General features: G+C 38.5%; 1 protein-coding gene across 3 annotated transcripts in view; it reads left to right on the forward strand.

Annotated features, from left to right (window-relative positions):
- Positions 1-20,008, forward strand: part of REEP3 (receptor accessory protein 3) — a 97,758-nt gene that overhangs the window by 38,585 nt on the left and 39,165 nt on the right. For 2 of the 3 annotated variants that reach the window (XM_029244599.1, XM_029244598.1), the window contains exon 2: positions 8,504-8,576. The exons of the other annotated variant lie outside the window; for it this stretch is intronic. In XM_029244599.1, the coding sequence (XP_029100432.1) occupies positions 8,504-8,576 (73 nt within the window). The remainder of the gene's footprint in view (positions 1-8,503; positions 8,577-20,008) is intronic. 3 annotated transcript variants of the gene reach the window in all.

The following is a 20,008-nucleotide window of genomic DNA, read 5'->3' on the forward strand; positions in this document are numbered from 1 at the left end:
TCCTTTAATGTAATAGAACACCATAGTTAACTTTTTTTTGTTTGGGAGCATGATTCTGAGTGCAGTGGAATGAGGAGAATTTGCTGAATGAGTAACACTAGGTGCCAATGAGCATGGTCACGTTACGTATTAGCATTATATAGTTTATTATCAGCAATAAGCTGTTTGTAACACTTCCTTTTAACAAACTACAATGTAAATTCTTTTCTATTATTAGAGCAGGAACTTGTAATCTAAAGATAATTTAGGGGGAATTAAAATAATTTTGAACTTAATTGTTAATATCATTAACTATAATATTTTGGGAAGTTTTTCTCTTTTCATAGCAATTTATACACTGCATGATTGTTCTAATCCACATATTACCTTAAAAACACAGTTCATCTGTTGGAAAAAATGCCTACTGACTCTCCTACTCTATTTCACCTGTTTGACTTTTTTTTACCTTATTAAAGAAAATAGTCCTTAAATGGGTATTTTATACATTCCTTGTAAGAATATAAGATGATGTTACTTTTCTGAAGAGCAGTTTGGCAATATGTATCAAAGATCTTCAAAATCTCAGCCCGTTTGACTTAGCTATTCCCCTTCTAGGATAATGTCTTTGGGAAATAGTGATTTTTAAGGGTGGATCTTGGAGTGAGAGTGCCCGGCTTTGAATCTAGCCAATAAAGTTATAAGCTGTTATGGACACCGGATTAATTTCTTAACTTCTGTAAGGCTCAGTCGTTTTTTTGTTTTTTTTTTTTAATGTATTTATTTATTATTTATTTATTTATTTTTGGCTGCATTGGGTCTTCGCTACTGCGCGCGGGCCCTCTCTAGTTGCGGCGAGTGGGGGCCACTCTTTGCTGCGGTGTGGTGTGCGGGCCTCTCATCGCGGTGGCCCCTCCCGCTGCAGAGCACCGGCTCCAGGCGCGCGGGCTTCAGTAGTTGTGGCACACGGGCTCAGTAGTTGTGGCTTGCGGGCTCCAGAGCGCAGGCTCAGCAGTTGTGGCGCATGGGCCCAGTTGCTCCGCGGCATGTGGGATCCTCCCGGACCAGGGCCCGAACCTGTGTCCCCAGTGTTGGCAGGCAGACTCCTAACCACTGCGCCACCAGAGAAGCCCCAAGGCTCAGTCTTTTCATCGGTAAAACAGGTATGAAAATAGCACGTATCTCTAGGTGTTATTGTGAGAATTAAATGAAGTCATATACAGAAAGTGCTTAACATCCTGCTTAGTATAAAATGTTGATAAATAATTTCTGTTATTAGTAATCAGAGAAAGATTGTTCATCATAGCATTAATTAAAATAGTACACATACAGGAACGTATGATTTTCATTCATATGAAGGAATATTATACTATATAGTTGTTAAATGATGTTCTTAAAGAATATTTAAAGATATAAGAAAATGTTCATAATGTAACATTTAGTGGAAGGGCAGGACAAAAATCTATATGCTCTCAGATGTCAATTGATTGTTTTTAGTATTTTATAACATATTTATTAGAACATGTTTTTAAAATAGTCTTTAAAATGTTATGTTTCAAAATAATGTTTTTAAATGATTATAGAAAAAACTTGAAAAGATAATACCAAAATGTTAAGACTGGATCACTGTTAAAGATTCTTAAAACTAGGTGATAGGGATAGGGGGATTTATTTTATTAATACTATACTATTTGTGTATAACTTCATTTTTCATAATGTTTTTTAAAAGAATGACAAGAATAATAGATAAAAAAGGAAGTTTAAATCCTTGGAATTAGTGCTTTGTAATTTGTTTAAATGTAAATTAATTCTTGATCAGTGTTGTTATTAAACTATTATTGATGCATTTCTAAGGTTTTCAAAGAATTTGAGTGATATCAGACTTGTGAAAAGTTTGATAAAAATTATAACAAATATACATAAATATATATTTGGAATAATCTTTACCAAAAAGAAAGATGGCTTATTCAATAATGGAATTACTTGTGATTTTTTTTATTTTTATTTTTTTTTGCGGTACGCGGGCCTCTCACTGTTGTGCCCTCTGCCGCTGCAGGGCACAGGCTCCGGACGCGCAGGCCCAGCGGCCACGGCTCACGGGCCCAGCCGCTCCGTGGCATGTGGGATCCTCCCGGACCGGGGCACGAACCTGTGTCCCCTGCATCGGCAGGCGAACTCCCAACCACTGCGCCACCAGGGAAGCCCCTACTTGTGATTTTTATTGTCTTTTTTATACTTTTCTACATCTTACAAAAATTCTACAAGTTCTTTTTAAAATCTTAATCGGAAAAAGAGTTAATCAATTTTTTATGAAATGATGTTTAACTTTTATGCCTTAATGACATTAATTCTAGTATTGAAAGCACTTTTACTCGTTGCTTCTTAGACTTGCCTTTGAACATGATATAATTCTCTAAAACAATTTTGGTGAAGAATGGATTGTGTCATACCATATGTCCAGAAAATAGGTATTTCAAGTATTTTCCGTATATGAAAAATGATACAAGAACCGTCTTCACTACTACATTCCCATAAATTTTATTTCCTTTTTTAAATAGTGTTTTTCAACACAGCCAGTGTTCATATAGGCAACTTTACCTTAGTGGGAGGGAAGGGTATTATGAGTATTTTGGCAAAGTTCTCGCGTCTGTAGGCAGAAATAAGACTAAGAGTAAATGAGTAGCTATTTCTTCCTACCTCTATAACTGAAATGATATTCAAATTTATAGGTCAGTTTTATTTGTAGAAAATACTCCCTTTATAAACCATAAGTTTATCTTGTAGGTGGCCTTCTAAAATAAACTTTATTTGATTTTATACAGTGTGTGCTCATGCTTTGGCTTTATGCCTGACCTCCCAGGTTGCAAACATCTCCAGCAGAAGCCAATATTAAAGAAAATGAACCAAAAAATAACCTAGAAAATATTACAGATGTTAGTAATAAATTATCCAGTAATATTCACATTGGAGCCGTAATAAATTATAATATTAACAGTGGTGGTCCTTAAAAATTGTCCCACTATTCACTAAGACATTTAATCTTTCCATCGTTCCAAATGAAATACATTATTGTTTTCTACTCTTAACAGAAGTTAGGTGTTAGGGATGTTGTGTTTGTTCATTTGACTGTTTCTATTCAATACAGAGGTTAAAAAATAAAAGCAAAACACCTGTATGTATAGCATCAACTAGCACCAAACCTCACTATATGTGAGAAAATTATCTATTTTGGAAGTCGGTTGTATATACATTAAAAATTCAAATGAACTAAAATAGAGTATGCTAGGGACTTCCCCAGTAGCAGAGTGGTTAAGAGTCCGCCTGCCAATGCAGGGCACATGGGTTTGAGCCCTGGTCCAGGAAGATCCCTCATGCCGTGGAGCACCTAAGCCCGTGTGCCACAACTACTGAGCCTGTGCTCTGGAGCCCGCGAGCCACAACTACTGAGCCCACGTGCCACAACTACTGAAGCCCACGCGCCTAGAGCCCGTGCTCCGCAACAAGAGAAGCCACTGCAATGAGAGGCCCATGCACCACAGCGAAGAGTAGCCCCCACTCGCTGCAACTAGAGAAAGCCTGCGTGCAGCAACGAAGACCCAGCGCAGCCAAAAATAAATAAATAAATATTTTAAAAAATAAAATAGAATATGCTAAAGGCAAAATGACTAATCCTGACAAATTCTACAATTCACAATAAAAGTAATTTAGAAGTCTGTGGAGGAGGGTGGGATCTTGAAGGAAAAAAGTGAATTAAGCAAAAAAAAAAAATGGAAGAAGTGGAGGGGAGGATAAGGAGGGAAGGAGGCATTGCAGGCAAAAGCACACACTGCAGGACTGAAGTAGAAATATACAGGATGCATATTGAGGAAACCATGTTGAAACAGATGGTTTATGTAAGGCAGTGGTTTTCATAATAACTTCTGATGAGCCTCTACATGGGCTTGTTGGCAAAGGGGTGAAGAGGCCAGCTACTGAAGTCTTTAAGCAAGGTAGTAGAGTAGATCAATATTAGGAAGATTGATCTGACGCTGGAGCCAGAGGCTGTGTTGGGAAACCATTCAGTAAGTCAGATGAGATGGCAAGAGCCTAAATGTATCATTGGCCACTGATATGAAAATAAAAGAGGATGGATGTGTGGGTGCTCACCAAGGAAGAACCAACAGGACCGAGTTACAGATTGGATGGACGATGTAGCAGGGGAAGGAGGCGTCAAAGATCCATACACTGAGAGTGATGGAGAATCTCATGTTGAATTTAAATCCAGTGGTACTTGATTGCGTAGGAATATGGAAGATAATATGTTGATTGTGTCCAAATTCTCAAGGGAAATACGAAGTGGATGGAAATGGCTAACTTGAATATGTAAACTATAACTGTGGTGGCTAACTTTGGGATTATACCTTAGGTCTGCAGTGAGGATGAACACATAGCAGACCTGAGAATTGTATTCTTGTTTACACCTCAGGTCCTAAGGTAAATCGCTTTCTTAGAAGTCACTAAGCTGGAAAGCCTCTGTGCCTTGTGGGGTGCCTGTGTTAAACTGAAAAGCCCTAGGCTCTGTGGCACAGCTAAAAATCTCATATCCAGAGTCTGGGTATTGGCTTCTGGTGAAATAGCATTCACAGGGTAGTATCGTTAGGTAAGGCGAGAATGTTTATCAGGTGGCTTCCAGGTGGTGAGGATAAAACCCACAACAGGAGAAGACTTGGTATTCCTCTAACCTGGTTACACGAGCCCCAAACCCAGGGTTCAGCTTTGTGAAGGATAAGAGAGTCACCAGGGATTTATAGCCCATCCCCCTCCCCCAAATAATCTGTAAGTAAACTAAAAAATCTCTCTTTATCTCTTATATAGAGATATAAATATTTACTTGCTCTCAGTGTAAGAATGCTTATTTAATATAAATGGAAACATTTATTTAATGTAAAAGTTCTTAAATATACAGTATGTGTTAAGGGCTGAATTATGTCCCCCTCACAAAACTTGTATGTTGAAGTCCTAACCCGCAGTATCTCAGATTGTGACTGTATTTGGAGATAAGATCTTTAAAGAGGCAATTAAATTAAAATGAGGTATTTAGGGTGGGCCTGAATCCAATGTGATTGGTGTTCTTACAAGAAGAAATTAGGACACACACATGGACCAAGGTATGACCACATGAGGACACAGTGAGAATGTGACCATCTGCAATCCAAGGAGGAAGGCCTCAGGAAGAAACCAAATTTGCCAACACCTTGATCTTGGACTTCCAGCCTCCAGAACTATGAGAAAATAAGTATCTGTTGTTTAAACCATCCAGTCTGTGATATTTCATTATGGCAGCCCTAGCAAACATAATACAGTATGTATTTCAGCAAACTTCATAAACAAAATTGAAAGATAACAATAACCTAGAAAAATATTGGCTAACATACAAAATAGACAAAGAAGGGCCTCAAATCAACAACACTGTAGTAAGAATGAGCACACCTAGCACCCAGATCTGGGTCTTAAATACCATCATCCAATAAAAGGAACCGAGGCTTCTTGGAGGAGTGGCTGATTCTAGGAATGCGACCGGAAGTACACAGTATGAGCCTGGCGCATTATGTGTAGTGCCAGAAAGTAACAAATTGCTGAAAAAATCCCTCACAATTATGGAGGTACGTCAAAGGGACACAGGAACTAACCAAAAGATGTCCCAATGTTCAAAGCTTTTGAGCAACAAAATAAAGTATTATTGGATCAATATCCAAAGTGTAAAATAAACCTACGAGTCCATATTGACATAAATACATTATTGAATAAATAAATAACTGGAGAAGAATAGACAAATCTCCCGTGCAGAAGAATTCCAAATAATTTATATAGCTACTCCACTCTCAAGGAGGTAGAGGGCAACTCCCCACTCAAGCGTGGCCTGTGCATAGTGACTTTCTTCCAAAGACTACAGCATGGAGGTGGTGGGAGTAAGCTTAAAGTTACCAAATCTAACACACACTACCTCAGCCTGGTAGTCAAGGTTAACATCAACAGTGATAAGCGATACTAATAGTATGTGCCCTTAATATGATGAGATGGAACTTAGCCTCTGTGATCTTCCTCCCCCAAACCCACACCTCAGTCTAATCATGAGAAAAACATCAGACAAATGCCAGTCGAGTGGCTTCCTACAGCATAGTTGGCCCATATTCCTCAAAACTGTCAACATCAGGGACTTCCCTGGTGGCACAGCAGTTAAGACTCTGCGCTCCCAATGCAGCGGGCCCGGGTTCGATCCCTGGTCGGGGAACCAGATCTCACACGCACGCCTCAAATAAAAGTTTGCATGCCACAACTAAGGAGCCGGCGAGCCCCAACTAAAAGGAGCCCATCTGCTGCAACTAAGGAGCCTGCAAGCCGCAACTAAGGCCCAGCGCAACCTAATTAATTAATTAAAAGAAAACAAAAAACACGTGGTATAAAAAAACCATCAAGATCATTTCCCGAGCAAAGTCTGAGAAACTTACAGCCAAGAGGACCTAAGGAGGCAAGACAACTAAATATAATATGCTACCCTGGATGGGATCCTGGGACAGAAAAAGGATGCTAGGTAAAAACTAAAGACATCTGAATAAAGTTTGAACTTTAGTTAATACTGTATTAATAATGATTTATTAATTATGATAAATGTACCATACTGATGCAAGATGTTATTGATAGAAGTAACTCAGTGTAGGGTATTGGGAATTATCTATACCATCTTCCCAACTTTTCTGTAAAAATAAGACTATGCTAAAATACTCTTTTTTAAAAATAGATTAAAGAAAGAAAAGTAGACAACAGAATATCATACACTCATGTATCAAAAAACCAGTGAACACTTGAGAAAAACTCGTACTTACTGGTGCTCAGAAATGCGCATTAGAACATATAAGGCAATTATTTTTCTCCTATTTAGCTGGCAAACATTTTTTAAATGATGATACACACGATTGGCAATGTATAGGAATGCAAAGTGGAACTACTTCTCTGGAGGGCATTTTTGGTAATAAGTAGAAATGTGTGTACTCTTTGAAGCAGCAATATCGCAACCAGGAAGTGTATATCTGTGCATAGAAATGTTTTTCACAGTATTATGTGCAATAGCAAAAATCTGGCAATTAACCAAAAACCTATAAATATGGGACTGTTTAAATAAATTATGTGAATCTCAATGGGGAATGTAATGAAGGTATTAATACTGTAGACTAATATTTGAAGACAAAAAATTCCATGATGTTATGTGAAAATGCCAATTGTAAACCATATAAACTGTGTCATGCCATTTCTATATCTGACACACACACACACCCTCTTGGATCTGGAATTTGGTGAAATAATTGTAACAGAGAGCATTAAATTAAGTCCTATTAGTGATTGTCATTTTATGAATGCTTTAAGAGTTACTTTAGAATGGATAAAGATGGGGTGTGTGTGTGTGTGTGTGTGTGTGTGTGTGTATACATATACATACAATGGAATATTACTGAGCCATAAAAAAGAAGGAAATGATGCCATTTGCAGCAACATGGATGGACCTAGAGGTTGTCATACTGAGTAAAGTAAGTCAGACAGAGAAAGCCAAATATCATGTGATATGACATATATGTGGAATCTAAAAAAAAGGTACAAATGAACTTATCTACAAAACAGAAACAGGGTTATAAATGTAGAAAACAAACTTATGGTTACCGGGGGGTAAGGGGAGAGGAATAAAATGAGAGATTGGGATTGACATATACCCACTACTATATATAAAATAGATAACTAATAAGGACCTAGTGTACAGTACAGGGAATTCTACTCAATACTCTGAAATGACCTCTATGGGAAAAGAATCTAAAAAAGAGTGGATATATGTATATGTATAACTGATTCACTTCGCTGTACACCTGAAGTTAACACAACATTGTAAATCAACTATACTCCAATAAAAAAATATTTAGGTTATTTTAAGATATATTGTAATAAATGTATCAAGTATTGTTTCACAGCACTGTCATAATTAGAAATCAGTGCTTCTCAAACCAATGGAGTGAAGGGCCACTTTTTCCATTACCCCAAATTATGTGTGTGTGCATGCATGTTATATTTATGTTTTAGGTATACTACACATGGATGAAAAGTAGGATTTGCATACAGTAAAGTGTTGCCTCTGGTTATTTCTGACTGGTAGCACTGGGGCAAATTTTATTCTTTTGGCAACTTTGTACATTTTCCAAATGTTCAAGGATCTACAGAATATTTTTTGTAATTAGTAAAAAAGATTTTAAATGGCAGTTTTTAAAAATAAATCTTTTTTTCCCATGAAACTGCCTAGAATATTGAAACCATCTTTTTGTTTAACAAAAATTGTATTTTTAGTTTGCTTTTCTGAGTGGATTTAGTTTATACACAAAGTTTTCATACACATTTACACTGTCATATGTTCTCCATGTACTTTCTACTTTTCTATTAGGTGAAATTTTCATGAGCTGTTAAAAGCATTATTATGTTTGATTAGTCCTCTTGTACTTTTTACTTTTAGGTTGGTGTTTGGAATGCTTTATCCTGCATATTATTCATACAAAGCTGTGAAAACAAAAAATGTGAAGGAGTATGTAAGTATAGTTTTGTGAGTGATAAATTCTAGTTGAATGTATCCATTATATACAATACTAGAAAAACTGCCATTATTTTAGAAACAGCTGGAATAATGTTTTGGGTTAAAAATGTGATATAAATGTAATAAAGTTAGTCTTTTTTTTAAACTAATTTTGAATACAATTGCAAAGTGGAGTTTCAAAAATAGTTTGCTGTCAGTTGGCATTTAAATAAGTATGATCCCCAAATGAGTAATTGGATCTCTTATTCATTTAGACTTTAAGTCCCAGTAAAATAAGAGGTTGGTAAATTGCCTGTTTTTTAGTCTTCTAAATGGATAGGTACACCAAGAATCTCTCTCTGGTCCCAAAACCTTTTTTCTTCCTTCATAGTTGTTTTGTCCCTTTCTAATTGATTTAAATACATAGATACCTCATGACTACTGACAATTACAATCTTTTTTCTTCTTGAATCATACTATATTTGTAATGATTTCCTCTTCAGTCATCAATGTTTCTTTTCTCTTTTACTTTCCTCTTCCCCATTCCTTAACTGTTTTTTTTGGAATTTCACTAATTTTTAAAATTTTCTTCCTTTCTTTATTATTCATTCATTTATTTACACATTTCTGTAAGTTCTCCCTCCCAATTTTATCCATAATGTTCAATGGTAAATGGGCTTCCCCACCTATAAATCCTGGCATAAGTTTACTATTTGTGATGAAGGGAATTTTCAGAGAATAGCAAAAGCAAAGCTTATGAGTGGTTAATCAACAGGGGTAAGCAGTCAACACTGAGAACTGCACATCAGTAGCTGTGGTTCTTTTTTTAATTGAGGTGACATTCAGGTAACATAAAACTAACCATTTCATAGTGAACAATTGGTGGCATTCACTACATTCACAATCTTGTGCAAACACTACTTCTATCTACTTCCAAAAGATTTTTCATCACTCCAAAATAAAACAACATACCCGTTAAGCAGTTACTTGTCACGCTGCCCCTGCCCCCCAGCCCCTAGCAACCACCTGTCTGCTTTGTTTGTATGGAATCTGGGTATTTCATATAAACTGAATCATGTAATATGTGACCTTTTGTGTCTGGCTTCTTTTTACCTAGGATAATGTTTTCAAGATTCATCCACATTATATCGTGTATCATTATTTCATTCCTTTTTATGGCTGAATAAAACTGTATGCACATAGAACATTTTGTTTCTGCATTTATCCATTGACATACATCTGCATTGCTTCCAGCTTTTTAGTATTACGAGTAGTGCTGCTATAAACATTTGTGTACAAGGCTTTGTTTGAGTATCTAATTTCAGTTCTCTTGGATATATAGCCATGGTTCTTTACAAGGGATCTTGGATGGTAGCCTTGTCATCCAACTTATTGAATGACCAGAGAACATATTCTTTATTCTATTTGTTCAGGGTAGTTTGTTCTTGTATTTTGAGCAGGGGGAGGCTCTGAAACCTCTATAGCTAACCCATCCTATTGAACATTTATATTCACTTTTTATCTTCTGTATAAAACTAATTTTGAAGTAAAGTATACACAAATTAATTAGAATGGTGGAATATACCTAGCAGAGGTAGAGAGGTTATTCAGTTGAGCTCTGAAATTTTTCTGTCCTTTTAATATATATATTTATCTCTTGGATCTAAGATTGGTGCAGTCTTAAGAGATGGAACCACATTAAGTCCTAGTAATTTAAAGTAATTGTTAATGGCTTGAAAGGCCATGTATTAATAAATAAATTCTTCAAATATTGTTTTATGGTACTGACATACTTTAGTTTTTAGAAACAAGCAAGTTTCTTCAGTTAACAGTGGCTCTCAAGCTACCTGTGGTATAGGACCAGTTTGGGATTTTTTGTTTTCTTTTTTTTTTTTTTTTTTTTTTGCGGTACACGGGCCTCTCACTGTTGTGGTCTCTCCCGTTGCGGAGCACAGGCTCCGGACGCGCAGGCTCAGTGGCCATGGTTCACAGGCCTAGCCGCTCTGCGGCATGTGGGATCTTCCCGGACCGGGGCACGAACCCCTGTCCCCTGCATCGGCAGGCGGACTCTCAACCACTGCGCCACCAGGGAAGCCCTGTTTTCTTTTTAAATAATTTCCATTAAGTCATAGACAAATACTTTTTAAAATAAAATTTAAAAATAATTACTAGAAAAATGAAACGAAACCCCAAGAACATACGAAATACAACCTCAACTTTTTTTTTTTTTTGGTGGTACGCGGACCTCTCACTGTTGCGGCCCCTCCCGTTGCGGAGCACAGACTCCGGACGCGCAGGCTCAGCGGCCATGGCTCACGGGCTCAGCCGCTCCGCGGCATGTGGGATCCTCCCGAACCGGGGCACGAACCCGTGTCCCCTGCATCGGCAGGCGGACTCTCAACCACTGTGCCACCAGGGAAGCCCCCAACTTTTTTTTGTTATTAGATTCAGTAGATCTGAAATTACTGACAATTTTGTATTTAAAGCAAAACAGCAACAATTCACAGCCTTGGCGCTAGTACATAGACAACACTTTGCCTTACGGTGTCATATTTGAATTTAATTGGAATTCTCTTTTGAAAGATAAAAATAAGAGTTGCTCTTCATTTCCAAACACCACGAAAATATGAGCTGGGAGTATACAACTGGCTAGTACTTAATAATTGTACTGGCCAAAACAGTGATCCTTATTTGAAATGTCTATGATACTGTTATTAAATGAGATCCTTTTTCTGAACCTAATTAATTATATAGTTGAAGTACATGGTGATATGTTTCTCAACTCTGGGTCCATCTTACCTATAGAGTTCTATACACCCAGGGTAAACAATAACTGGTAAGCCTCTGTGTGTCTTTGTGTATCTATTTCTGCTTGAGGTATTCTCCTATCTTCCTTCCCAAATGTGCAATGTTTTTGTTGGGAAAAAAAGTTAAGTACAAGTTGAAAATGAAGCTCTAATAATATAAGGGTATTATCAGCAGGCACACAAATAACCATCTCCTAAAATAAAAGGTAAGTTAGCAAGAAGAAATATAAAGGTATTCATAACAAATTATAATAAAAAGAAACAGACCCGTTATGTGTTAATTAATGCTAAAAGGGCAGAAAATATGGTGTTATTTAGGTATTGGTCTAAGAACCATTATAAAAATATTAGTCTATTTCTTACTATGCGTCAATTTAACTTTATTAATGTTAACTTTTAAGGACTTAAAAACATGGATTTGTGAGTTTTTTCCCTTAATGCAACACTCAATTTTTCTTACTAGATTGGTCTATAAATTTTTATTACTAGATTATTTTATAAATTTGGGATTAATAAGAATGGTCTAACCCTGAAATTTTTTAATTTATTTATTCATTTAATTTTTGGCTGCATTGGGTCTTCGCTGCTGCACGCGGGTTTTCTCTAGTTGCTGAGAGCAGGGGCTACTCTTCGTTGTGGTGTGCGGGCTTCTCATTGCGGTGGCTTCTCTTGTTGCGGAGCACAGGCTCTAGGTGCACGGGCTTCAGTAGTTGTGGCACACGAGCTTCAGTAGTTGTGGCTCTCAGGCTCTAGAGCACAGGCTCAGTAGTTGTAGCACACAGGCTTAGTTGCTCCACGGCATGTGGGATCTTCCTGGACCAGGGCTTGAACTCGTGTCCCCTGCATTGGCAGGCGGATTCTTAACCACTGCACCACCAGGGAAGCCCCCTAACCCTGAAATTTTAATTCTGCTTCATAAGTTAAAGATAATGTAACCTATGGAAGAGAATCTATTAACATTCTTATTCAAACTGATGAAAAAACTATAAGACTTGACATGTACTGATATACATACATATCTGCATATATGCTTATTTGGAGATATACTTCACCTATTGCCTTGCACAGCTTTTACAGAATAACTCATAAACAAAGTTAAGAATTATCTATACATAATCTTGCTACAGTATTACAAATCTGGAAAAAGTTTTTTGTTGTTGTTGGCAAGTACCAATGGCAAGGGCCAATTTGTTGTTGACACTGCGATGGAGCAAAATCAACAAGGGAATTTTTTTTTCTAACCTTATATCATTAAGATTTCTAGTATCTCTTTCCTATTCCAGCCGCAGAGCATTATTATATCACTTTTAGGGTCATTTAAAAGCCTTTTTTTAATCTATAGCCTGTTCTTTTCCGTTTTTTAAGGAAGTTTTTAGCATTTTTGAACAATATTAACCAGGGTATCTGAAAGTCTTAATTATCTTGGAAAGAACATCAAGAAGCCAAAGCTTCTAAGAATGTCCAGGTGTTCCCCTATTCAAAGCTATCCTCAGTAAGGGATTCAACCCCAAGATGTAACTGCTGAGACTTAAATGCTATTATTGGAAAAAGTTTTCTTAACCATCCCTTTGGGAATATCAGAATCATGAGTAATTGAAGAGAAACTAGGCAACTAGAAAGGCAGGTGGCTGGCATTGGTTTGATTATTGCATGGTAATCAACTCTGCTTCACAAATTAAACGAGAGCTAGAGCGATCGCAAAAATAGGCACCGAGACAGGAAAGGCAGGAATCTGCTTTTGACAAGGAAATTTGATACAGCTCTAGAGACCTCCTGGTGACCGAGTTGTCTGCCATCAAGTCTGCTGAAGAGACTAAGCAGATATAATACTAGAAAGATAACATCTTACATTTATATAATTTCCTACCAATTTCAAAATACTTTTGTATATTACTGTTTCCAATTGCTACTATAACAATTACCACACACTGGCTTAAACCAACACAAGTGTATTCTCTTACAGTCTCTGAGGTCAAAAATCTGAAATGGATCCACAGCTACATTCTTTGGTGAGGCTACAGGGGAAAATCAGTTTCCTTATCTTTGCTAACTTCTATAGGCTGCCCACACTCCTTGGCTTATGGCTGTATTCCTCCATCTTCAAAGCCTGGAACACTTGACTGAGACCTTCTCAAGCTGCCAACTCTGGTTCTCCCTTCTGCCTTCCTCTTCCACTTATACAGCCTCTGGTGACTACACTGGATTCACCTGAGTAATCCAGGCTCCTCTCCCAGTCTGAGGGTCAGCTGATTAGCAAACCTGAATTCCAACTGCAGCCTGATTTCTCCTTTAACACACAACCTGACATATTCATAGGTTCCAGGGCTTAAGACATGGGCATCTTTGGGGTGGGGGACATTATTCTGCGTACTACAATATCTCACTGGCCCTCACTACAACTCTATAAAGTAGTAAGGAATATTAGAATATTATAGGCTCAGTGAAGTGAATTAACTTGCCCAGAGCCACATGGATCATTAAGGCAGGAACGGTACCAGATTAGAAAAGTAAATGAGGATTCTATCTTCACGAAAAAGTTGAAAGAGCTTTCGCAACCAGCCAGTGAATATGCCTCTGATTAATTCCAAGGTAGATCTTCAGGGGCCACAATTGTATGAATATTTTCTAAGAAGAGCAATGAGGCAGCTTAACCAGTACTAGGGCAGGACCCATAAGCATCTAAATCAACCGTGATCAAAATGGTTAAAGACGAAATGGGAAGTTTTTGAAAGTTCTGTATAGTCTTGGCAGTTCTTTAAATATTTCCAACCTAAATTTACTTCCGACAAAAAAAAAATTTTTTTTTAAGTGTTTTACTAAAGGTAGCAAATCTTTTTCTGGATGGTCTGGTGTATTTTTTTTTTTTTTTGGCCGACAAAAATTTTGAATATCATTTTCTTGCTGAGTCTCACCTAAACTTAGTCATCCAATTTTACCTCTGACTTATAGAAGTTTTATCAAAACTCTTTTCTCACAAAGTTCTCTTGTATGGTAATCCCATCCAAATTTGCTTTGTATATGGTAGTTTCTTAGTAAAATTAACCTTCTTAAAATTCCCCTGTTATATTTTTAATAGTCTTCTATACTATCTGTATTGTATTTTTTATATGTGTTTGTGTTTGTCTTCCCCACCAGATAAGCTCCATAGAGAGTTCTGTTGCTTTGTTAATTGCTATATTCCTGTACCTAGAACAGTACATGTTACATTGTAGGTACTCAATATTTTTTTAATGAGTGAATAAAAAAAGAAGAGTTGACTTCTAAGTATATAAGAAATATTAAATAGTGTTTCAAGAGCATGTACGTTTCTTAAGTGGATTAGTCTAGTTACTCAGCTTTGATTCTACTGGGTTAAGGAGTACACAGTCCAATCTGACTTATCCCTAAACCCAGTTACTTTGTCGTGTTTGGTTGTTACCTAAATTCTACTGACATCTACTTCAAAATTATTTTCAGAAAGCAAACATTTTTTATTAATTTACTTCTTCGAACCGTAACTACTACCATTCCCCTTAAGCCTGCAAATAGTAGATTGCACCTGATAAAACAGATGCTGTATTCAAATCAAAACAAATGGAAAGTGCTGTGTATTTTGGCAACCTTCCTTTCTTCCTTTGCCTATTTTTAAAACGGAGCTTTCCTAGGATATAATTTCCTGTATAGTGTGGCTGATATGGCCTACTTAAAGTCTTTCAGTCTTGCAGTAATTGAAATGTAAACTCACTGAAGAATTAGAATGGTTTTGCAAATTTTTTCAAGCTTATACCGTCTCATGACTTGAAAATAGAGTGTTTACTTCCAAGTCGTGTATAATTGCTGTCACTTTTCTAGGAAAACAATGTTCTTACTCTAAGAATGTTGGAGAAAGTGGCAATGAAAAAGACTGGCTAAAGGGCTTCCCTGGTGGCGCAGTGGTTGAGAGTCCGCCTGCCGATGCAGGGGACGCAGGTTCGTGCCCCGGTCCGGGAAGATCCCACATGCCGCGGAGCAGCTGGGCCCGTGAGCCATGGCCACTGAGCCTGTGCGTCCGGAGCCTGTGCTCCGCAACAGAAGAGGCCACAGCAGTGAGAGGCCCGCATACCGCAAAAAAAAAAAAAAAAAAGACTGGCTAAAAGCACTTACAAATCAAAATCAGACATTTGGTCCTGAGATTTACTATGAGCAAGAACAAAGAACAGGGAAAACTCTACGCGAGGCTCAGCGGCCATGGCTCACGGGCCCAGCCGCTCTGCGGCATGTGGGATCTTCCCGGACTGGGGCACGAACCCATATCCCCTGCATCGGCAGGCAGACTCTCAACCACTGTGCCACCAGGGAAGCCCTGGGAGATTACTTTTTTAAAGGCCCTCTAAAACACTGTTGACTTGGCTTGTGAAAGTGACCTAATTTGTGACTGAATATTTGGGTGATACGAAAGTGGACAAATATGCTACATGCTAGTTCTACAGTTCTTGTCAGTTGGTAAAATCTGAAGTTGTCTACTAATTTTGTCTACTAGATAGAAGTTTGTCTACTAGTTATAAGGGAAAAAACATAGTGAAAAAACATAGTAAAGAACTTTTCTTTATTGTCAAAAGTGCTCCCCAGGCATCTTTTCATATTTTGGATTAAAAATACTCATTTGATTAAAAGGTTTTAATAATTTGGGAAGTGTAAAGATTAACTCACTGATTAAAGGGGGATTTTTTTTTAATTTTTTGAAAATTAGTTTTGTCAGGGCCACATTCCTATCTGTTTATTTTCTTTTCTGATCTACTTTTAATTTAGTTTTTGCTTTTATCAAAGCTGTACTTATTTATAATTTTTAAATCAAACAGTTGTCCAAGGCTTATTACGAAAAACAACAGTTCCCCACCCTCCTCATCCCTATTTCTGACTATAGAGGCAACTACTTTGAATTCTTTTATCCAGATCCTTTAGTATTTATTTCCACATCTAAATACATGCTCATATTGCTGCTTCTTAATTTTTCAGAGGGATCTCGTCAGTTGACTTCCTTCTATTAAAGATGATTCAGTAGTTACCCAATGTCACTGTATACTTGCATAATTTCCCTGTAGCCTCCCAGTGTCATTAGGTTGTAATTTGGGTTGGATCAGTATTCAGTCTTTACATTATTGAGGCTAAGTTAGAAAGAAGCAATGGAATATAAAGAACCAGGCTGCTTGTCTTATCATCTTGGCCCTATCCCTTACTAGCTGTATCTTTAAACAAGTTTTTTTTTTTTTTTTTTTTTATTTATTTATTTGGCTGTATCGGGTCTTAGTTGCGGCATGCGGGATCTTCATTGCAGCATGCGGGCTTCTCTCTACTTGTGGCGAGCAGGCTCCATAGCACACAGGCTCAGTAGTTGTGGAACGCGGGCTCTAGAGCGCGCAAACTTAGTTGATCCGCGTCATGTGGGATCTCAGTTCCCTGACCAGGGATTGAACCCACGTCCCCTAGCATTGGAAGGAAGATTCTTTTTTTTTTGCTTTCTTTCTTTTTTGCCGTACGCGGGCCTCTCACTGTTGTGGCCTCTCCCGTTGCGGAGCACAGGCTTCGGACACGCAGGCTCAGTGGCCATGGCTCACGGGCCCAGCCGCTCCGCGGCATGTGGGATCTTCCCAGACCGGGGCACGAACCCGTGTCCCCTGCATCGGCAGGCGGACTCTCAACCACTGCGCCACCAGGGAAGCCCTGGAAGGCAGATTCTTAACCACTAGACCACCAGGGAAGTCCCTCAACAAGTTATTTTTTTGCCTCAATTTCCTTATCTGGAAAATGAGAACAGTAGTAGTACTTACCTCCTCAGGTGGTTGTGAGGATTATATGAGTTAATGAACACAAAGTATTTGAATCAGTACCTGTTATATAAGATTTTTTTTTCACAATGTAAACAATATTTGCATCTGATCCCTATAGTATCCTACTGTGACCATTCTTCTGCCCAATAGTTTGTTTTCCCTGGTATTGTCTTTGTTTTTTTTGTTTTGTTTTGTTCACTTCTTTGGTATCCTCTCTTCTCATTGCAAATTTAGACTCAAACTCTGACAGTTGTGTGAGTTTCTTCTCAGTGCATTCTCATCCGTTAGATACTCTGGACTGGCTCTTTTTTTATTATTATTTTATTTATTATTTTATTTATTTATTTATTGTTGGCTGTGTTGGGCCTTCGTTTCTGTGCGTGGGCTTTCTCTAGTTGCGGCGAGTGGGGGCCACTCTTCATAGCGGTGCATGGGCCTCTCACTGTCGCAGCCTCTCTTGTTTTGGAGCATGAGCTCCAGATGCGCAGTCTCAGTAGTTGTGGCTCACGGGCCTAGTTGCTCCGCGGCATGTGGGATCTTCCCAGGGCTCGAACCCATGTCCCCTGCATTGGCAGGCAGATTCTCAACCACTGTGCCACCAGGGAAGCCCTCTGGACTGACTCTCGTCTTAGATCCTTAGACTTCTTGATCTCCTGTTTTCTCTTTCTTATTTTACTTCCTCATTTTGATGCAATGCCTTCTTCCTGAGAAGGCTTTTTGAGAGGTAGATTTTTTTTTCTTTTTCTTTTTTTTTTCTTTTTTCGGTATGCGGGCCTCTCACTGTTGTGGCCTCTCCCGTTGCGGAGCACAGGCTCCGGATGCGCAGGCTCAGCGGCCATGGCTCACGGGCCCAGCCGCTCCACGGCACGTGGGATCTTCCCGGACCAGGGCACGAACCCGTGTCCCCTGCATCGGCAGGCGGACTCTCAACCACTACGCCACCAGGGAAGCCCAAGAGGTAGATTTTTTTTGAGATGATAGGCTGGAAATAATTTTCCTTCAGAATTTCCTTCAGAATTTTGTCTTTTAGCTTCTTGTGTTGCTGTGCAGATGTCTGAAGGCATTCTGATTCTTACCTGCTTGTGGGATCTTTTCTATGTCCCCATTGTTTTAAAATTTCATGATGACGTGCCTCGGTGTGAGCCAATTATAATCAATTTTGCTAAACCCTCAGTAGTCTCTTTTAATCTGGGAATCCTTTGTTTTTCAGCTCTGGGAAATTTGGTTAAAATTATTTCTTTATGATTTTCTCCACTTCATTTTCACTATTTGTTCTATCTGGGATTCCTTTTACTCAGTTAGAAAGCCACTTGGACTGATTCTCTAATGTTTTGATCTTTTTTTCTTCTTCTCTTTCCTATCTTTTTTGCTCTATTTTATGGTAGAGTTCCTCAATTTTATCTTCTCTTATGTGTTTAATTTCTAAGAGCTCCTTTTATTCTCTGAATGTTCCCTTTTTCGATAGCGCCCTATTCTTATTTAAAATAACTTCCTTTTTGTCTGAGGATATGAGTGATATCTTTTTAGACATGTTCTTTCTACAGTCTCTGTCCTTTGAGTTCTGGTTTTTTTGTTTGTTTCAATCTCTGTTTTTCATGTATGATTTTCTCAGATGTTGGATGATCCTTGGTTCTCTGCTCATATTTGAGTATTATAATGAAAAGCTGATTCGAAGTTCTATACCCATGAAGAGCCTTGCTGAATGTGATCTTCACTACAGGGTGATCTGACTAGGCAATTAAATTTGTTCCTAGGGGACTTCCCTGGTGGCGCAGTGGTTGAGATTCCACCTGCCAATGCAGGGGACGCGGGTTCATGCCCCGGTCCGGGAAGATCCCACATGCCGCGGAGCGGCTGGGCCCGTGAGCCATGGCCGCTGAGCCCGCGCGTCCAGAGCCTGTGCTCCGCAACAGGAGAGGCCACAACAGTGAGAGGCCCGCGTACTGCAAAAAAAAAAAAAAAAAAAAATTGTTCCTAGGACTGCCATAAGGAAGTGCCACAAACTGAGTGTCTTAAAACAATAGAAATGTACTGTCTCACCGTTCTGGTGACTAGATGTGGACAGGGCCACATTCCCTCTGAAACCTGTTGAGAATCCTTTCTCGCCTGTTTCTAGCTTCTGGTGGTTGCCAACAGTCCTTGGTGTTCCTTATCTTTCAGCTGCTCCACTTCAGTCTCTGCCTCTATTATCATATGATGTTCTCCCCTCCTGTGTCTTTGTCTCTGAGTCTCTCTTCTTCCTCTTTTAAGGACACCAGTCATATTGGGTTAAGGGACTACCATACCCCAGTATGACCTCATCCTAACTATATATAACTATATCTATATATAACTAACTATATATATATAACTATATATAACTATATCTTCAGTGACCCTATTTCCAAATGAGGTCACATTCTGAGGGTTAGAACTTTGTATTAGTCTTCTCAGGCTACCATAACTAAATGCTACACACCGAATAGCTTCAACAACATAAATTTGTTTTCTCACAGTTCTGTAGGCTGCAAATCCAAGATTAAGGTGCCATCAGGATTGGTTTTTAGTGACGCCTCAAGGAAGCTTATAGACCTTCTCTCTGTGTCCTCATATGACCTTTCCTCTGTGCATGCATGGAGAGAGATATCTCCGGTGTCTCTTACTTTTCTTGTAAGGACACTAGTTCTATTGAATTAGGGCCCCATTCTTATGACCTCATGTAATCTTAATCACCTCCTTAAAGTTCCTGTCTCCAAATACAGTTACTCTGGGGGTTAGGGCTTCAACATGTGAATTTTAGAAGGACAGAATTCAGTCTATAACAGACTTCAACATATCTTTTGGGGGACACATCTCAACCCATAACAATCATTTCC

Source organism: Monodon monoceros, unplaced genomic scaffold, assembly GCF_005190385.1.
Source record: "Monodon monoceros isolate NGI ecotype Baffin Bay Population unplaced genomic scaffold, NGI_Narwhal_1 Super_Scaffold_4, whole genome shotgun sequence".
Taxonomy (NCBI): Eukaryota; Metazoa; Chordata; class Mammalia; order Artiodactyla; family Monodontidae; genus Monodon; species Monodon monoceros.